The sequence below is a fragment of the Saccostrea cucullata genome, unplaced genomic scaffold (assembly GCF_032062105.1).
Source record: "Saccostrea cucullata isolate Sc308-1 unplaced genomic scaffold, CSIRO_AGI_Scuc_v1 ctg146, whole genome shotgun sequence".
Lineage (NCBI taxonomy): Eukaryota > Metazoa > Mollusca > Bivalvia > Ostreida > Ostreidae > Saccostrea > Saccostrea cuccullata.
Window position 1 is genome coordinate 1,051,438 of NW_026919274.1, and position 20,045 is coordinate 1,071,482.

Below are 20,045 nucleotides of genomic sequence, written 5' to 3' on the forward strand. Positions count from 1 at the left end.
ATTAAATCTTTCTCTTTGTTTTCTCTTTTCTTTTTGGTATATGATGCATATGAAATAGTTTTACCTCTTATCTCTAAAAGCAGAGTTTCTAAAAATAGCTGATCATTAAGTTAGTATTAACAAATTAGTATTGAAAGATGTTGGGAGTTGGAACCTCCTTTCCCCCTCCCGAATAAAACAATTGTCTTCTTTCTTTCTTGACAAATTCTTATAAGCTCAGTTTACCCCCCCCCCCCCCTTCAAACATTCACACATTCATTCAAATTCGATTCTATGTCACTGCTATGTCAACAATTTTCGTGAATAAGAGACTGAACATGACTAAATCAACTTGTATTTAATAATGGAGGATTGAAAAAGTAAAATATATATCGTTTCTGATAAAATTTGTCTACTTGAAGTGATTTTATCTGAAATAATATATTATGTTTTCCGTTCCGTTCCGCTTTCCGTTCCGCGTTTTAGCAACACCCAATAAGGTAATAAAGGTAAGAGTATATCTAACTCCTCTTGGTTAACAGGAATGTAAAATTAATCTCGTTTGTCACAAAGCTTGGTGGTTAGATTACCATAACGTCCTTTTCAAGTAAAATATCTAAATCTATATGAAATAGAAATGCCAGACTCTGTAGTATTTTTCATTTCAAGCCAACCGAGATATATCGTATGGACCTAAGATTGTAAATACTAACTACAAGTATTGTTAATTGACAATACGTCGACGATTGTCTAAATGTCGAGTTGAAGGCCACGGCAAGTGTTCTTTTTTTTCTTTTCACGTAAAATATTTTTGAACAAAGTCTGTTTCATATGAATACAAAAAATGTCTGCTAACGACGGGACGCAATTGTTACCCATAAAAATTCTAAAATGTTGTTGGAAGACCCACTCTCCAAAAACAACATAGATATTGTCAATCAGAAACTCGAGCATCTTTTTAGTATATACGGTATCAACTTCAGAGAACTGTGTGTACAATCAAAATGTTTTTTTTTTTTATTTATAAACAAAGTTATTTTGCAAATGACCAATAACAAAAGTAAATTTACGAGTTCCATTTTTATTGAAAAAGCAGCTGTCAATGATGTTAGAAAATAGAAAGTCTGGACTTTAATTTATCGTGGATAATATCTGTATATAAAGTTGATAAGTCGTAATTTTTCTAGTTGTTTATTCTGGTAAATTTTGTGATATCAAATGTTCCAAAAATTCCTCGGATTTTTTTTTTATATCCGCATTTGATTTACACCGGTTCTCGAATATATTATTGAAATGTTTTCTCTTGAAGTTTCTCATGTATGAAATTTAGAATGGTTGAATACTGAAGGAATTCAGGTTTGTATATCTCAAATATAACGACCACCGAGAAATAACGCTCGCTAACATCGTGTACATGTATATCAAAAACTATCAATAGACTGTTTAAAGAGTGATTAATAATTGTACAAAATAAAAGAAAAAAATTCTCAAGTAATTTCAGTAGAGATTAACGTAATCTTCGCAGTCAGAAGTGCTAGACACACTTGGAGAGATGTTCTGCTTCTTTGAACTGTAGGGTTTGTTTTGCATACTAGTATGTCCGTATTCGATCTTTACCTGTCGGCAAGACTGGTACTCATGACTATCATCATTAAATACCGTCTCATCTTCTTGGCTAAGCAGGTATAAGTGATCTGTTATTCTGTCTTTCACGTGCTTATGACTGCTAGAAAATGAGTAAGAACACCAATCCTCTAAACTACTTTCATTTTCTTTTGCCTCTGCAGCTCTACCGCTTTTACGTCCAATATCCGTCCATTCTTTTTTGCTCTTTTTAAAATCAGCTGTCTTGATATTTTCATAATCATCTCGTTGATGTGATTTGCACTTTTCATTTATTTGCAAGTGTCTTTCATTATGGTCACTTTGTTCAGGCAAATTCGGCATCTCGTAGTTTTCTCTGCTGACTGTACATGCACGTTGATTGCGCCTATTATTTGTTTAAAAACACCAAAATCACTAATCAGAATTAAAATCTCTAAATACTTTCGAATAGTTTTTTAGGTCACCTGAGTAACTCAGGTGACCTATTGCTATACGTTTTCGTCCGTCGTCGTGCGTCGTCCGTCGTGCGTCGTGCGTTAACATTTGAACATTTTCAGCCTCTTCTCTGAAACCACTGAACCAATTTCAACCAAATTTAATATACAGCATCTATGGCTGAAGGGGAACAAAAATTTTGAATTTTACGGTCCCCGCCCCCTGGGGCCTGAGGGGTGGGGCCAAAACCACCAAAATTATTGCAATCTTTAAAAATCTTCTTCTTTACTCCTGGACATCAAGCAGTCAAACTGTTGGCATGAATGTAATGAGCATTGAGTCCTCTTCCAAAATTGTGAAATTCATGGCCCCAGGGTCAGGGGTTCTTGTGCTAGGGCGGGGCTATATAGATTATATAGTGAAAATGCATTATTTCTTTGAAAATCTTCTTCTCTGCTCTTGGGTATTAAGTGAACTAACTAAGCACATAGTTATGTTAAGCAAGAGTGCCTCTTCCAAAATTGTGAATTTTATGGCCCCAGGGTCAGGGGTTCTTGTGCTAGGGCGGGGCTATATAGATCATATAGTGAAAATGCATTTATTCTTTGAAAATCTTCTCTGCTTCTGGGTATTAAATAAACTAACTAAGCACATAGTTATGACGAGCAAGAGTGCCACTTCCAAAATTGTGAATTTATGGTCCCATGGTCAGGGGTTCTTGTGTTAGGGCGGGGCTCTATTGATCATATAGTGAAAATGCATTAATTCTTTGAAAATTTTCTTCTCTGCTTCTGGGTATTAAATAAACTAAGTAAGTACATAGTTATGATGAGAAAGAGTGCTTCTTCCAAAATTGTGAATTTTGTGGCCCCAGGGTCAGGGTTTCTGGTGTTAGGACGGGGCTCTATTGATTATATAGTGAAAATGCATTAATTCTTTGAAAATCTATTCCTTTGCTCCTGGGTTTTATGCCAATGATCCAAGTATATATATATTTTTGTTATACCCTTATAAATATCCTTCTATATATTTATTACTAATAAAAAGTCCAACAAAAGAAATGTTTATTACGTCGGTCTCACAATTTCACTATTGACCGGTCTTACAAATTGTTATAACGTCACTTGTCTGTTACGTCACAATTAATAATCTCGTTCAATATACGAAAATAGCCGAAGTTAGGAGCTATTTTAAAAGAGTTGTTGCTAACAGCAAGGTAAGGTAGAAGGGAAGAGTATGTTTTGTGATAAATAATTTTTGTGATATAATAGATTTATAATTGATTTTGTTCTTTCTCAGCTTGATGTTTTATATTTACAAGAAGCCATAATTTTCCATATAAAATAATTGATAGTAAAGCGTGTATTGATAAAATTGATCAATCTTAAGTGAGCAGTGAAGGGTATAACAAAACAGTTATAGACTGGGATTCGGGCAACATATGATTTGTTGGACCTGAAGATGAAAATGTTGCCCTTGGCCTGCGGCCTCGGGCAACATATGATTTGCTGGACCTGAAGATGAAAATGTTGCCCTTGGCCTGCGGCCTCGGGCAACATTTTCACCTTCAGGTCCAACAAATCATATCTTGCCCTCATACCCAGTCAATAACTGTATAGTGATGAAGAAAGGTGCATCTAGCAAAATGGTTATTTTTTATGCCCCCTCCCTGGGGGGGGGGGGGGGGGGGGTGTAACATAGTCTGAAAATAAATTAATGCTTTGAAATCTGCTCTTTAGTATTAATCAACCATTTTAAGATAAAATTTGCAAAATTTTGAAATATGTGGCCCCAGGGTCAGTGGTTATTTTGGGGTGAGGTGCATAACTGGTTATAAAATGGAAGTGCATTTTCTCTTTGTTACTCTGATCTACCTCTGAGTATTAAGTAAGTAGAGTAAGCTAAGTTTATAATTATGATAAGCAATGGTGCCTCTTTCAAAATTGTGAATTGTGAATTTCATGGCCTCTGGGGTAAAACACGAACCAATTTTAATTATTTGAAAGTTGTTACACGATACTCAGGTGACCTATAAGGCCCGTGGGCCTCTTGTTTAAAGAAACATTTGATAAATTTTATTTTTAAACATATTTCATTTATCCCTTAAGAATTATTAAAATAGATAAATAAAACGACATTAATTTCTTATTTTAAAAATCAAGACACATTACGGAATTCTACTATTTTTAAGAACAGTCAGGTTGCCCACATGGTGCAGTGGTTAGACCGTCTGCTCTAGAGTCGCGGCGTAAGGAGTTGATCCTTACGTCGCGAGCTTGAATCCCAATCTGGGATATGGAGACCGGTCCTTTGGATTAGACCTATAAACCGAGGTCTCGTGTCGCAGTAGGTGTTGGCACGAAAAAGATCCATCCCTGCTCAATGGCCCTAAGTGCCGAATACAGGACAAAATTTGAAGCTCTCCAGTGGCAGCGTCTCCATTTGAGTGAAAAATTCTAGAGAAGGACGTTAAACAACATACAAACAAATTAACGAGCGAACAGTCAGAATCGGACCTGTAAGTGAAGTTTGTTTGACATCATTTCAAGAAGGCATAAAAGATGTTTCTAAGAATTTTGCATGAATATCCATGCGGATAAAACAAAAAAGAATGATTTAAGACTACAACATGTACAAGTGCCCTTCTTAGTTAAATAGTTAGGCATTTATTAGCCCCAATACTCTTCGTGATGTCTTAGAATATTAATTTTTTTTTTCAATTCTCTCAGTGACATTTCGTCATCGATTTTAAAAATACCCCTTCTTTATTTTCCCATGAATCTGAAAATAAAACTATTTACCTCTTAGAGCATATTTTTATCGTTGTAAAAGTAATGACAGTGGTTGTCACTATACCAGCAAGAATCGCCAATACTATTCAAAAAATTAAAAAATAAATATTTATTTAAGCCGACTTTAAGTATACAACATATAACCCTTTATGTCTTTAATGAAGTTCTGCAACCGTTGATATTTTAAATTACTTAAAATATTCTATTTAAAATTTCTATCTGTTTTAATTGATGATTTAAACTTAAGAAACAATGTAAGAAACAATTTTAGAAGAAACGTATTACCAAAATATTTGTTCTCTTTCAAAAAGTCAATAACGGTATCCTCTGAAATATAACCAAAATAAATTGAATGTGTAATAAACACTTACGTATTTTCCTTAAGCATATACATCAGATCAAATAATTATGAATAAACTACAGCTTTTTTTAATAACTTAATATTGATGCAAATAATAATAACATTGGCTTGAACACGTTTCCTTACGTACATAAATGTAAAATAAATATTCCTGTACTTATGCTTTCATTAATTTTCAGTATGTCTACTCTTATGTACATTAAATCCTAGGTGGACCTTAGTCATCTTTGGATATTGTTAGTAAGGCCATTCCAAGTTTTTTCTCTGTTTAGCGTCCACTCATCTTTCAAAAACCTACCTACCTATTCGCAAAAAAACACACAAGCCAAAACATAAAACACAGGCTTAAAAGTCATAAAAATGACGCCCTTCAAATGATTTGATCTAACTAAACTGCTTTAATAGAAGAAATTTCTATTCTTAAGCAAAAACAAGGGATTAAATACTTAAAATACACCTAATATATCTTACTGTACAGAATTATTTGGAGAAATTGACAAAATAAAAAAAATTTCGACTAAATTAATGAATTTCAGATTTTGTGTGTTTTTTCTAATATAGGGTGTCAAAAACCAAGGCGCACGCGGACGCTAAGCATAGAAAAAACTTGGATTGGCCTAACGTACTTTTCTAGACAAGTACATATACCTTCTATTATGCTTTCTGTTGATTGTGAATACTTCTGTGTTGTAGGATTGAGGTCTTTTCTACGATTGGCTTTACCCAACACAAAAACTATTCAGAAAAAAATAACTATTTATACTAGTAGTTAAGACTATGTTCAGAACACGAAAAACCAATATGAGATACGAATTTTGATTTTAAATGAATACTTTATTAAGTGAATATTGGTCGTTTTTATCTTACCATTCCAGCTAAGCTTGAATGTGACATTGTAAGCAGACACTTGGACTTGATTATGACGTGTTTTCACGTGGTCACGTGTTATTGAGGAGCAGTAATTCTTAAGGGTTGTCCTTTGTTCAGTATGTATTTCTTTTAGCTATAAACATATGAAAATAAAGCTGAACGATAATCAAAATAACTACTGAATTATTCACTAGAAGTGACAAAACGCATGCACGCTAATAAGCAAGTGAGCAATCAAACCAAAAAAAAAAAAAAAGCAAATAAACACTGAGCAACAATTAATAAAATTTACCATGAGATAACTAGAACAGGTCTTAGAGTGCACAGAAACTCTTAGTGCTGTAACACGGAACCAGATGCCACGGTTTTCTGGTGCTTGGATTGTCCACGTACAAGTGTTCTCTTCCAATTCTCTCATTGCTATAATTCTCTTCTTGTAATCTATCTCCTTCTCACATGATGGCTTACACTCTGTGAAATTAATACAAGTTTAAGATGTTGAAAAATACAAAATTAGAAATGTTTTGTCTAAAGAAAAATGTGAAGTCAGGGCAGTTTTATTATCTTAAAAGTCGCAAAAATGCCAAGAAAGATTGTTGGAGAATTAACTTTTTTACCCTCATAAGAATGACCCATTTTCGTTTTTAATGGTGTTGTCTCGATCGTCTTTGTTATTCTCATTTCGAAATTTCAAATCATTAAGATTTTTTAAATTTCTTTTTAGCATTTGTATACTGTCCTATATGAAAGCAAACTGACAAAATCTGTGGTATCATTTATTTCGATTTAGTATCGAGAAAACATTTGAAATGAAAAAAAGAATGTATTTTAATACACAGAATAGATAAATTATAGGTCTAAAGGTCGAGTTGACTGCTATTCAGAAACAATTTGTTGTAACCTTCATTGATATTTCCTACCCATTTTTTTAATGCTATGTAAAATACTCGAGGAAGGAATTTATAAATTGTTAAAGATTAAGATTTGCAATTATGAATGATTTTATACAAGGAATGAAGCGATTTATAAAAAAAAGCGTAAACTGTCACAAGGTTTGTTATATCGTATAACATACGATAAACTTCATTCCGTGTAATTTAATTTCAGTGTAGACAATGAGACAATTTTTCCTCCGGAAAAATGCCTAAAATTTAGCATATTTTAAAAGTAACGTCAAGCGGAGTAATACTTTCTTGACGTGGGCAAGTTATGTTATACAAAATGGATTAAATCTTTAACCCAATCAAATGACGTGTTACAATGAAGAAATAAGATATCATTTTTAGAGTTTCATTGGGATATGACATGAAGTTGGTCACGTGATCAAATTCTTTAGCGACCGACTTCATGTCATTCCCAATGAAACTCTAAAAAATTATATTTTTTTCTTATATTTATATTTTCATTTTTATTCATGTGACAAGGAAAACACGCACTATTTAGACTTTGTTATGGAAATGCAACATAACGTATCTACGACGTCATGTGACGTCACAATCTGAACTTTCCAAAATGGCTCGTACAGTTTGCTTTCCATATGCAAGAAAATCTGATCATGTGACCAACTGCATGTCAATGAAAATTGAATTTCAATTTCATTATCATTGTTATATAAGGAAAGACATCAGGAAATGTAAATATTTAAAATTAAATTGTTATATTTTAATTGTATGCAACAATATTTACAAATCACCGTACTGCATCTTTGATATAAGTAAAGGCCATTAAAATAGTCCTGACATTTTCCATAAAAATCTTCACGAAGTAAAAAAAAATTGTCTTTCAATTACAATTAATTTTTTCCAGCTGAACAGTAGATAAAACATCTATAAGCTACACTTTGTTCATTAATTTTGATCACAAAGGCCATGTAAAATATATCAATTTTTGGTATTGACCTTGTAGTCCAGTAATTCGAAAAAGTAACCCCAAAGTAAAAATATTCAGATTAATTTCTCTATTAATATTGCACCTACACAATACAAATGAACAATTTTTAGTAAAAATCATTTGTTTTAAAATTTTCGAGTGAAATCAAAATTATGAGGGATATGTTGGACTCTCTCATTTAATGCATATAAGTTCTTACATTTTTAAAAAAATTCTTTCTAGTGGAACATTTTTTCTTCCAAAAGATACAAAAGGCTTTTTTATGTGAATGTTTATACTTACCAATCATATTGTATACTCCTATCAAAGAAAATACAAATATTAACCACTGAGACATATTGTCCAGATTTTTACTTCAAGACGACTCGATCGTTCTATGTTCGAAAAAAAATGTTCTGCGTGCTTATTATTTGTTTTATGTACTATTTAAAACCTTCAATTTTAAGTGTACTTGTCCATTCTATAAATAATTCCTGATCAGATTTTTACTTCAAGAATTTTAATATTTTAAAAAAGTAGAAATAATGAAGATATTAAAATTTTTGTATATTATCATAAGTATATATAATTTAATTTTGAGATGGCTGATTATAATTGTTAAATCGGGAATGAGGGTAATCTTTGCGTTCTATGAACTGAATATAATATGTCCCTTATATTGTCATGCATTTATATTTGTCTTCAAAATCATGAATACACAAACATTTTAAATTCAATGTCAGTTCAGAGTAAGTTCTGATAACGTGAACAAGGCTGAATGACCTTAAATTACATCTGGTCTGCAAAATTATTATTGTATAGAATTGTGTCTCAAACATCTTTATTTTTTTTTTTGGTTCTAAATTTGTCTTTTATATTGAAATCAATCTTTATTTAAAGACTGTCCAGATCAAACATAAACATAATCACGTTTTCTTTTAAAGTTTTCTCATTTAAAACTTCTAACTTAATTGTGACCATTTACTGTACTTTTCAAATTTTCGATACCGAGTCTGAAAAGGGACCTGGCTTATTTATTTAAAAAAAAAATAATCAAAAATATAAAATAAATATTTAGATATTTTAAAAATAACATATCATCTGTTATTTGAACGGATGTTGATGATTGAGGAGATCATTGTATACAAGAGGACTCCACATGGCTGTGTTTTAATTCAGGAAATTTGCTTTTCACAACGGGAACTCTTTTAATTTTTTATTGTCAGGTTTGGATCTTTTTCAGATTATGAAAATGTATAGAGAGTATTCAATGTTTGAGGTTGGAATTTATTTCCCGAGTGAAACAAAATGATTTTTTCTTTACACAGCTAGTAAAGAAAGGCTGTGACGTCAAAGTTAAAACGTCATATTTAGCTAACACTAAACATTTGGAGAAATTTTGACAGTTTTAGTCACTGTCGGGATGGTTTAGTTACTGTCCTGATCTTATATCTTCTTAAAACGTAGATTTATTTTTTTTTTAATTAACATAAAAGTTTTTGTCTGTCATAATACTAACCCAACCAAAACAGGAAAGTTTTTTTTTATTTTTCAATTTATGCCAGTTGTTAAACATGTGTCATAAAAATTTAGGAAATCAATGATTAACTTACAAAATAATAATGCAAGTTTGCTGTTTTTCTAAAAAAAAAAAAAAAAAACACGTCAATTTCACTTTAATTTATTTTTTTTGTATTTTCTTCACATTTTGGGTCATTCAAAACTGTTTAAATGTTTTATCTTTGTTAATTAATGGAATGTGGATTGAAAACACCTCAGATATTGATTCTATACATTAAAATTTGCACAGTCATGCGGCCCAATTAATGAATGAAATGTATGAAAAAAAAACCAAAATGTAGCACACCAAAAAGTCTATATTCAAACAATAAAAATCAGGAGCAGAGCAAATGGACCTTTAATATCAGAGATGAGATCAGGTATCACGAAGGAGTGAACATCTCCTGCCGATCGGTCTCAACCGTCGTGTGCGTCTTGTCCTGATCGAGAAATACATACAATGGAAGATCCATCGACAATTCGATGTGTAAAAATGACCCAATTATTAGTATGAAAAAAGTCTATCAGCTTTGCCCCTTTGATAACTAGATCATATATGTCTCAAAATGATGACTTTAAACGAAATTGTTGATATTTTTTGTTTCATCAACTTATTTGACAATAACTTGACTTGTCTAAGAAATTGTTCGTACGTTGAGATTGCTCTTATGTAACAAATAAACTTAGAGATATAAAACCTGTATGCAGGTGATAAGAGCATATTGCGAAAAATAAAAGAAAACAACTTCAAACCAAGATAAGAGCTACCTGATAGCGAAAATACATTACCATTAAATTTCAAAGATGTTATATTTATAATAGTAGAACTTATACAGTTCAAAATTAAATGATGAAGAACTGAAATGTAAAAAAGAGTATATTGCTGCATAAGTAAGAGAAGTTGACAATTGGAAAGTCATAATCAGTCAAAACGTTTATCATGAAGCTTTTTTGTTTGGTTACCACTGACGTCTATCCAAATATGAAACTGATTGCCAAACTCTATGGTATGTTTTATTTCAAGCTATCAGGGATATATCGTGTTGATACATATATAGAAATAACTTGTGTCGTTTGATAACACGTCGTCGATATTTCAAAATATTATGCTTTCATTTAAATTGCTTGAATCTGATTCGTCGGGAAACATTTGTTTAAAAAAAACACTATTACATGTACTCGCTGAATGATGAAGCTGAATAATGAAGCCACAGTAGTTAACATTGCTTTTCGACGGGTGATATTCTATAAAATGTTGACTGCGCAAATTACATGCGTGTAAGTACCACTGTAATGCGTATTTGTATAAAACATTCAGCATAAAATAATTTATATTGCCTGTAGTTGAGTAAATACAATATTTATATGATATCTATCCAGTGTGTTCTTCTTCTCATGTATAGGATTTTGAATAAACTCTGCTTCATATGAATATAAAAATAGATGCATGAATAAAGGGGCGCAATTCGTATAATATTTTCACATCTTAATTTAGTTTTATGATATCCTTATGCAAATTGCAATATGCTTTTAATGTGTTTTTATGTTATTGATTTTGTGCTTAATAAGTGAACGTACAAAATTTTAAAGAAGAAAACCAAGATATTAATAATATTTTAACTGATTCAAGAAATAAGTTTTTGAATAAAGAGTTTTTATGCTCTTTACAGCTTTGCTGAAATTGAGTATTTTAGTCTTAGGAAAATTAGCTGTATGATACTAGGGCTTGGCATAAATATCGATATTTTGGTATATTGCAATACAGCGACAAACAATATCGTATCTCAATACGTTTTTGAATTTTATCATTAAATATATGAATAAATGCAAGAAAGGTTTGTTATTAAGGCAAGCAGTAAGACAGGAACTGTTTTATGGTCGCTGGATATTGGCCAAATTGCGATATGTTATATATTATACAATTATTGAAGTTTTTTTAGGTCAGTACAATGATTTAGCCATTTGAGGAGTACGATATTTACCTAGCCCGAAGGGCGAGGTGAATATATACTTCGAAGATAGCTAAATCATTGTATTGACCTCAAAAAACAGCAATAATTGTTTTTTTTATATGATTCACTGATAAAATGATACAGCTCATTACTTGTTTGCATTTTATTAAGTCCTAGCCAAATACAAGAGAGAAGCAGAATTAAAATGTGAATAAACCTTACCAGTCGTATCAATTTGAAATTTTTTTTTATTTATCAATTTTAGTTGCCATGAAAATATATATAATTTTAGTCTTTTTTATTTGATAGATTTTGAAAGGAAGGAGTATTATCAGGGAAAACTGACTGCCAAAAAGCAAAAAAAAAATTGTTGTTCAGTAAAAGTTTTGGAGGGGGGTCCCTACATCCCCTCTTACCACCCTCACCCTAAAATATAATATATAAATCGCTTATGTTTTGTTCACATGAAAAAAAAAACCCATAGTCGTTTAAATAGCTTTCCAAAACAATTTGTATCAATTTGGAATTTTCCAATCTATTTTTAGATCAATGTTGAAGAAATAAATCCTTGTATTGACCTAGAACGTCACGTACAGGTCATAACATTATTTTTCTAACATAGTTGGATCTCAGCCAGTCAGAGAGATGGAATTATTCAATCATATAATATATACTAATATTAAATTGGTATTGCGGTATATTGCGGTACATTTTTAACTGCATTGCGATATGTATTGTAATATTTTTAATGGTATTAAAATGACATTTTCTTATTATATTAACTTTAATTTACATACAAACATACATACATGTAACTATGATAAGTAAGCAAAAGAAAAAAATCTTATTGGTTATATCAAATTTCTGCTTTGAACCAGCCCTATTTGATACTAGTTAGAACAATATTTATTTTGTTATGACTATCTTCAATATTCCTTGCAGAGGTTAAAGGTACTTGAACACAGATTTGAACTTAATTTTTTCTGTATAATATCACGAATTGTATATTTAAATAGCATTTCACACAAAAATTAATTAAAAATCTTATTGCATTTAAAGGTACTTGGACACAGATTTGAAGTTACCATTTTCTCTATAATATTACGACTTATATATTTTAATAGCATTTCACACAAAAATTAATAAAAAATCTTATTTCGTTTAAAAGACATTGAAATTTCAAATTTTTCGGCGGGTTTGATTGACATATCCTTGAACTCTCACAAATTTAATTTTATTCTTAATCCTTAGGAAAAGTGGCAATCTCGTTTTGTATAAATGAAAAATATTAATACTATAATCCAGAAAATTCAGAGTAGGCACTTTCGAAAGCAAAACAAACACACAATATATTGTCAGTCCGTGCAGTTGTGGTAAGCAGACTGTGACGATAGAACGCGCCCGGTGAATTGTAAACATAAACAATAACAGAACTCGAGCCCTGTTTACAAAAACTGTGTACATAACACGAGTGTGCTCGATTTGCTAAACTCTGTACGCATCTCTTAGTTCGGAATGACGAAACTTGTGAAGGTGTTTTGCTTTCTAACATTTCTACTCTGAATAAAATTATTTTTCTTGGTAAAAGTTTTGATATTTCTCATTAAAACACATCAAAATTGACACTTTTCCTAAGGATTAAGAATAAAGTTAAAATTTGTGAAAGTGCAAGGATGTGTCAATCAAACCCGCCAAAAAATTTAAAGTTTTAATAACTATTAAATGAAATAAGATTTTTAATTAATTTTTGTGTGAAATGCTATTAAAATATATAATTCGTGATATTATACAGAAAAAATGAGAAAATATTAACTTCAAATCTGTGTCCAAGTACCTTTAAAAGTTATTAAAACTTTTAATTTTTGGCGGGTTTGATTGACACATCCTTTCACTTTCACAAATTTTAACTTTATTCTTAATCCTTAGGAAAAGTGGCAATCTTGTTGTGTATTAATGAGAAACATTAAAACTTAAATCCAGAAAAATAATTTTATTCAGAGTAGAAATGTTATAAAGCAAAACCCCTTCACAAGTATCGTCATTCCGTTGTGTACAGAGTTTAGCAAATCGAGCACACTCGTGTTATGTACACAGTATTTTGTACACAGGGCGAAAGCTTTGTTATTGTTTGGTGTTTTGGTTCACCGGGTGCGTTCAACGGCCAAAGTCTGCTCACCACAACTGCACGGACTGACAATATATTGTGTGTTTGTTTTGCTTTCGAACATGTCTACACTGAATTTTCTGGATTATAGTATTAATATTTTTCATTAATACACAACAAGACTGCCACTTGTCAATCAAACCCGCCAAAAAAATTAAAATTTTAATAACTTTTATATGAAATAAGATTTTTAATTAATTTTTGTGTGAAATGCTATTAAAATATATAAGTGGTAAAATTACAGAAAAAATATTAACTTCAAATCTGTGTCCAAGTACCTTTAATAAGAGAACGAGAACATCAGCATGAAATAATACACATACTTTTTATTCAGTTTAATATGATGCAGGCATATATCGAATTATTTTGAGAAAAAATTCTCTTGACAATAAAAATTTTTTTACTTAAAACATAACCTTGTTCAGGGTATTAACATGAAATAAGTTTTTGTTTGTCTGTTGTTTAAAGCAATATGAGCTGCATTTTGGAGATATCAGTGGCGTATATTTCTTTCTGCTAATGTGTAGGCTAGTGTGAAGTCACATATTTAACCTGAGGTGCAAAGTATTGGTAGAAAATGAGCTTCCTCTCGCTTGGTATTAGACCGGGGGGAGGGGGTTCAACGGGAGTATTTTTTGCAAACTCAGACACCTACAATAATTTATTTTAATTTGACGTGTGAAATAATATTGTAAATATATTTACAGTTTATACAGCGATGTGAAGACAACTTAACAAAATTGATAGCTCTTAATTTATCCTTTAACTCTGCTTAGAAAATATAGAAACTTCCTTACTGAATAATCAAAATTCAATCAATATGTTGAATTTCCTACTATCGAAATAATAATTCATAATATCAATTTCGTTTCCTTCAATTATTATGGACTCCTGTTGCTTTCGATGAAATTTTCTGATAGTTACTTAATAACACTTGAATAACACTTGAACTTTGGCTTAAAACATTTCCAGCTTAGGGAATAGTTTTATCCCTAAAATTTAATATAAAACAAAACTGTAAACATAATTGGATAGGTATTAACGTGTAAAGTGCTAAGAATGCTTTTAGCATTTGCGACTAAATAAACTAATAGGTTCGATTTAATTATCAACTCCCCACCCCTTTATTTAAACGAATTTTTATACCGGAGAAAATGATGTGTATGCTGCAACCTTTTTTTCCACGCCACTGAATATTAATGTTGTTTTAAATTTGCTGTTAATATGAATCTGTATGTAATTCAAACCATTATGTTTTTCGTTTTCAAAAGAAAGATTTTTACAAAGGAATGTATAGTATTATATAAGAAATCAATAAAGTACAGGGCGACAATAATGTAATTTTGCTTCAATCAGAGCAAATAAATCGTTCTTCTGCCTTAGATATAAAGATTAGAAGTTTATAAATGTTTTGTTTTTTGGGATCATTTGTTTAATTTCAATATTGCAACAGAAATTTCAGACATCAAACTTGCAGCTCATATTGCTTTAACGTCACTTCGAGAACTTTTAACTTTTAAATTGAGACGCCACCAATTGCTAATGGAGAGGTTAAATTAAGACTACCACTAGGCATTTAGGCATTTGAGCAATAAGTTATTTTTGAGTATAGATTTTGCCCATTTTATTCGTCTCGGCAGTTCCTCGGTAATTATATTAGGATCTACTTTTGAACATTTTTATACCTGACTTTATGGATGACGATTGGAGGTAGATACTGATAGAGAAGTACGAGATAAACGGGTTATGTAAAGCTCAATTTTAAATAAGTTGAGTTGTTCTTTCATTTTATCCATTTTTGATACAATTTTTAAGTCCTGGAAGAACCAAGGTGATGAGTGGTCTTCACCAGAATGAATGCTTTAATACTATTTATATCACTTTATATGTAAATACACCCATAATACTATCAGTTCCAGGATAAACCTATACATTGTAGTTAATTTTATCTTTACAATACAGTATTCCATTTAGCCTTCAAGTAATTATTTTGAAGACAATAATATAAAATATGCTTATTATCAACTGTCACCCTATTCATTTAGTTTGGTTTTTGTGTCCCATCCTCGATAAAACGTTTGATACATCATCAGAATGAATAAGAAATAATGTACTGAGTGTTTCTATTTTACTGTTGGAAGTTTTTTCTGGACATGCATCCATCGACTGTTTAACGGAGTTCGTAGCTCTCTTATAACAAGCGTCCCCTGCTGCCTTTTCCTTGTGTATCTGTACCTCTGAGACCTTTGAAGGACATTGATTTGATGACCTCCCTGTAGATGGGCGAATCTGTTTTATATCAATTATAGAATGCTTGTTGTTTGTGTCTGAAAGTCCCTTTGATTCTCTATTTTGTGAAGATTCTGTGTTAAGGATTGTTTTCTCATCCATAGTGCCATCCTTGGTCACTCCTTCTTTAAACAGATTTATCCTGTTCGATAATAACCCGTCCTTCACTATGATTTTTGTCTTCCGTGGATGGCGTTTGCGTTGTTCACTTTGGAGTGAGTTTGATGTTTTTTGATTACGAAAACCTTTCGTGGTGGACAAATTTGGTTGCATCAGTTTAGATAAATGTGGTCTATGCTGTCTTCTCTTATTTCTCATCGACTGAATGCCAAATCGGTTGTTCCAATTCCGCTGAAACCAATCAGGTATGTACTTGAATGATATTCTGATTGGCTGAGCTCTATGTCTTCGTAGATACTCTGATCGCCCATATCTTATATACTCCAGACGGAATTTGTTCTGCCTGTAAAAGAAAATTCTTGGTCTGTTTAAAAGATATGAAAGAGAGATCAAAAAGTTTGTTTGGTTGAGGAATAGACTTTCCACCAAAAACTCTTCGGAAGAAGATACAAGGTTGACATACGATGTACATTATAAACTCTTTATTTTTATATACATTATAAACTCTTTATTTTTTGAAAGATTTAATTTTTTCCATAAAATTATTCGAACATATGTTTAAACTTAAGAAAATTTTTTATTAAGAATTAATTTTTACTACAGCTAGGACACTAGTGTAAATTAAGTATGTGTGCATCGAGCAAATCAAGTCATTTCTTCTGTTGTTATTTCGTTTAGAAACGTTTCTCAATCCCCAAATGGTCGCTATGGTGAACAATTTTTTTTAAAGTTTACTGCACATGTAAAATTTTAGATTTACAAAGAAATTTTAGACTTCTTGCACCTTATACCCGAAGATTGTCATTTAAATCAAATAAAAAAAGTGAGCACGTCTACACCTTTTTTTTAAATAGAGACAATTGTGATTGGTAAGGGTTGATAGTATGTAATTTAGATAAACAATGTATATAGGGAATAAAAATATGATTTTGGTAAATATCTTTAGAATGAAATATCAACAGATGGCTGTTCAAGTCATTTACATGGAAATACGTACCTTTTCTTCCACTTCCTGTAGAATATACACACACATATAATGTTGAAAAACAGCAACATAAATATCCCGCAGAGGACCACAACGCCAACATCTGTCAAACAGTAAGGTCAAAATAGACTTTTAAAGATAGGGAAGATAAAAATAGACTGCCAAAGTGAAGAAGATAGATAGAATACATAATAAGTTAAATAGACTATAAAATCAGAAAAGTACAGATAGATTTTATAGTAAGGTCAAAAAAATAGGCAACAAACTAAGGAAGGTAAAACTATTCTGCAAAATAAGGAAGGTACAGGTAGGCTTCAAAATAAGGAAGGTACAGATAGGAAACAAAATAAGGAAGGTACAGATAAGGGCTACATTTAAGAAAGATACAAATAGGCTATGAGATAAGGAAGGCACAGCTAAGCTACATTAAAAGAAAGGTACAGATAGCCTACACAATAAGAAGGATACAGATAGGCTATAAAATAAGGAATGTACAGATATGCTACATTATAAGAAAGGCACAGATAGCCTACATTATAAGAAGGATACAGATAGGTTATAAAATAAGGAATGTACAGATAGTCTACATTAAAAGAAAGGTACAGATAGCCTACACAATAAAAAGGATACAGATAGGTTATAAACTAAGGAATGTACAGATAGCCTACATTATAAGAAAGGTAAAGATAGCCTATAGTATAAGAAGGATACAAATAGGCTATGAAATAAGGAAGGCACAGATAAACTTCATTATAAGAAAGGTATAGATAGCCTATAGTATAAAAAGGATACAGATAGGCTATAAAATAAGGAAGGCACAGATAGACTTCACTATAAGAATGGTACAGATAGCCTACATAATAAGAAGGATACAGATAGGCCACAAAATAAGGAATGTACAGATAGGAAACAAAATAAGGAAGGTACAGATACTGGCTACATTTGAAAAGGGTACATATAGGCTATAACATAAGGAAGGCACAGTTAGGCTACATTATAAGAAAGGTACAGATAGCCTATATTATAAAAAGGATACAGATAGGCTATAGAATAAGGAAGGCACAATTACTGGCTACATTATAAGGAGGTTACAGATAGACTAATAATAAGGGAGGTTCAGATAGGCTAATAAGCTGCAGAACAAAATAATGATGTATAAATATGCTATAAAATAAGATAAGGAACAAATATGCTACAAAAAGGAAGACATTTGCTAGAATAGGGAAGGTACTGATAGGCTATTAAATAAAAAGAATTTATAAACGGACTAGAGACAAAAAAATTTTTTTAAAAATAGCTACAAAATAGAAAATGTATGAATAAACTTCCAACTAAAAATACACAAATAGACTATTAAGGAAGGTACACACAGGCTAAAAAATAAGGAAGGTACAAAATCGTTAAAATTATACAAATAACCTAGATAATAGAGAAGATCAAAACAGGCTTATAAATATGTCATGCAGTTAGGGTTGAATGCCAATATCTATATCTTTCTTGTTGGTTGGTCACATATACTATAAAAAATTATTATATTTAACTTTCTTTGATAAAATCTTCAGCATAAGAAATAAATCTCACCCACATCTTGTTCTTCACGATACTCAATTTCTGACTGGCCGGACATTATGATCGTGTTTCTATCTCTCTTTGTGACTAATACCACTTTAAATGTTTGTGAAGTGGAACACTAATTACATGAAAATAAAATAATTAGGAATGCATAACACTATTCCAGGCACGTTATAATTGTGAATACAAAAGTTCCTTTACAGTGATTTTTTAAATAGTATTCTTTCCGGATCGTACCATCGGGATGATTAAATGTATTTCAAAATATTTTCCTCTAATTTACTAATAAATGTATTTCGAAGAATATATCAAACTGAAAGGTATTCTAGTTTGTATGCCATTTAACGTCCACCTCTAGAATTTTTCATTCATATGCCAGTGGAAAGCTGCAAACTTTGTCCTATACTCGGACCATTGAACAGAGTATTTTTTCGTACCAGCCCCTACTGCGACATGGACATCGATTTATATGGTCTCATCCGAAGAACCGGTCTCCACGTCCAATATTAGGATGTGAACACGCGTCGTAAAGATCAAATCCTTACCTCACAAAACTTTCTTGCCACAGCGTAACGCGGGCAACTTCTTGTTTTGTAGTAGCTGTAACGGGAAAAATGTGCACAATGATATCAGAGACCAACAATTCTACCTATCATAAAGTATAATATTAGGAGATTAACTTTTTTCTTATGAACACATATTCAATGACTTTGATGAATAACAATATAACAATATTGCGCCTTTTATTGATTTTCTGTATGAGACTGGTAAACAAGGGATACTTGCTCCTCAGTGGCACCTTATCCCACCTCTAATGTTTTCAGAGGTCCGTGTTTGCTCTATTCCCGATTCGTATTATTGGAATTGTGAGATATTATTCATAGTGACATAACGTATTGGTATTTTTGCATTCATGAAGATACTTTAATAAGAAGCAGAGCAAATGATATCCCATAAAACATAAGAGTGAGGTCAACTGCTAAGGAAAAGTGAGTATCACCTGTAAAGGTATCACACCCACAGCTAGCGTAATCCGTTTCTTGATCGGGAAAAACAAAAAGAAAAATACACTATTCATTGTATAAATAATTGCCCAACAATAAGATTGATAAACATCAGTGAGCATTTGACTCAACGATAGGTTTTATTTGCTGACACTGTCATTGTTTAGACAAAATAACGCAAAATAATGACCTCAAGGGAGACTGTTGACATCCTTGTTTCATCAACTAGTTTGCCAATATAGCTTGCGTCGTTTTATAAATTGTTCTTGCGTATCGAAGAAACGGGAGAGATATAAACGCCGTGTGCAGTTGATGAAGGTATATTGCTGCATTAGTAACAATTGAGAAGTTTTACTGATCACGTTTTTCAAAAAGCTTGGTTGTTAGGTTACCATTAATGTTTTTCTTCAATTAAAACATTCAAATGTCAGATTCTTGGGGATCTTAAATTTTATTTCAAGCTCACTGTGATTCTTCTATATCTAGTC

At 31.5% G+C, this 20,045-nt stretch overlaps 2 protein-coding genes across 2 annotated transcripts; both read right to left on the bottom strand.

The window, feature by feature from the left end:
- Positions 1-1,020: 1,020 nt before the first annotated feature.
- LOC134283561 (uncharacterized) lies at positions 1,021-8,315 on the bottom strand. Its single transcript, XM_062766083.1, has 7 exons — positions 8,215-8,315; positions 6,335-6,513; positions 6,040-6,175; positions 5,821-5,907; positions 5,097-5,138; positions 4,821-4,893; positions 1,021-1,969 (listed from the first exon to the last, which is right to left on the bottom strand). Exons 1-7 carry the CDS (start codon positions 8,267-8,269, stop codon positions 1,477-1,479), a joined length of 1,065 nt encoding a protein of 354 aa, XP_062622067.1. The 5' UTR covers positions 8,270-8,315; the 3' UTR covers positions 1,021-1,476.
- Positions 8,316-15,458: 7,143 nt separating this feature from the next.
- LOC134283572 (uncharacterized) lies at positions 15,459-18,627 on the bottom strand. The gene is made up of 3 exons (XM_062766093.1): positions 18,563-18,627; positions 16,994-17,084; positions 15,459-16,339 (listed from the first exon to the last, which is right to left on the bottom strand). The coding sequence occupies exons 1-3, from the start codon at positions 18,606-18,608 to the stop codon at positions 15,625-15,627; spliced, it is 852 nt and encodes a 283-aa protein (XP_062622077.1). The 5' UTR covers positions 18,609-18,627; the 3' UTR covers positions 15,459-15,624.
- Between the last annotated feature and the right edge of the window lie 1,418 nt (positions 18,628-20,045).

Bases quoted from the DNA above. Each gene is read 5' to 3' on its own strand.
- LOC134283561 (XM_062766083.1), bottom strand. From the start codon at position 8,269: ATGTCTCAGTGGTTAATATTTGTATTTTCTTTGATAGGAGTATACAAT. The intron at 6,514-8,214 runs GTAAGTATAAAC...TTAATTTCACAG, and splicing joins AGGAGTATACAATATGATTG to AGTGTAAGCCATCATGTGAG. The intron at 1,970-4,820 runs GTAAATAGTTTT...AACAAATAATAG, and splicing joins ATAAAAATATGCTCTAAGAG to GCGCAATCAACGTGCATGTA.
- LOC134283572 (XM_062766093.1), bottom strand. From the start codon at position 18,608: ATGTCCGGCCAGTCAGAAATTGAGTATCGTGAAGAACAAGATGTGG. The intron at 17,085-18,562 runs GTGAGATTTATT...ACTGTTTGACAG, and splicing joins TCGTGAAGAACAAGATGTGG to ATGTTGGCGTTGTGGTCCTC. The intron at 16,340-16,993 runs GTACGTATTTCC...TTTCTTTTACAG, and splicing joins TACAGGAAGTGGAAGAAAAG to GCAGAACAAATTCCGTCTGG.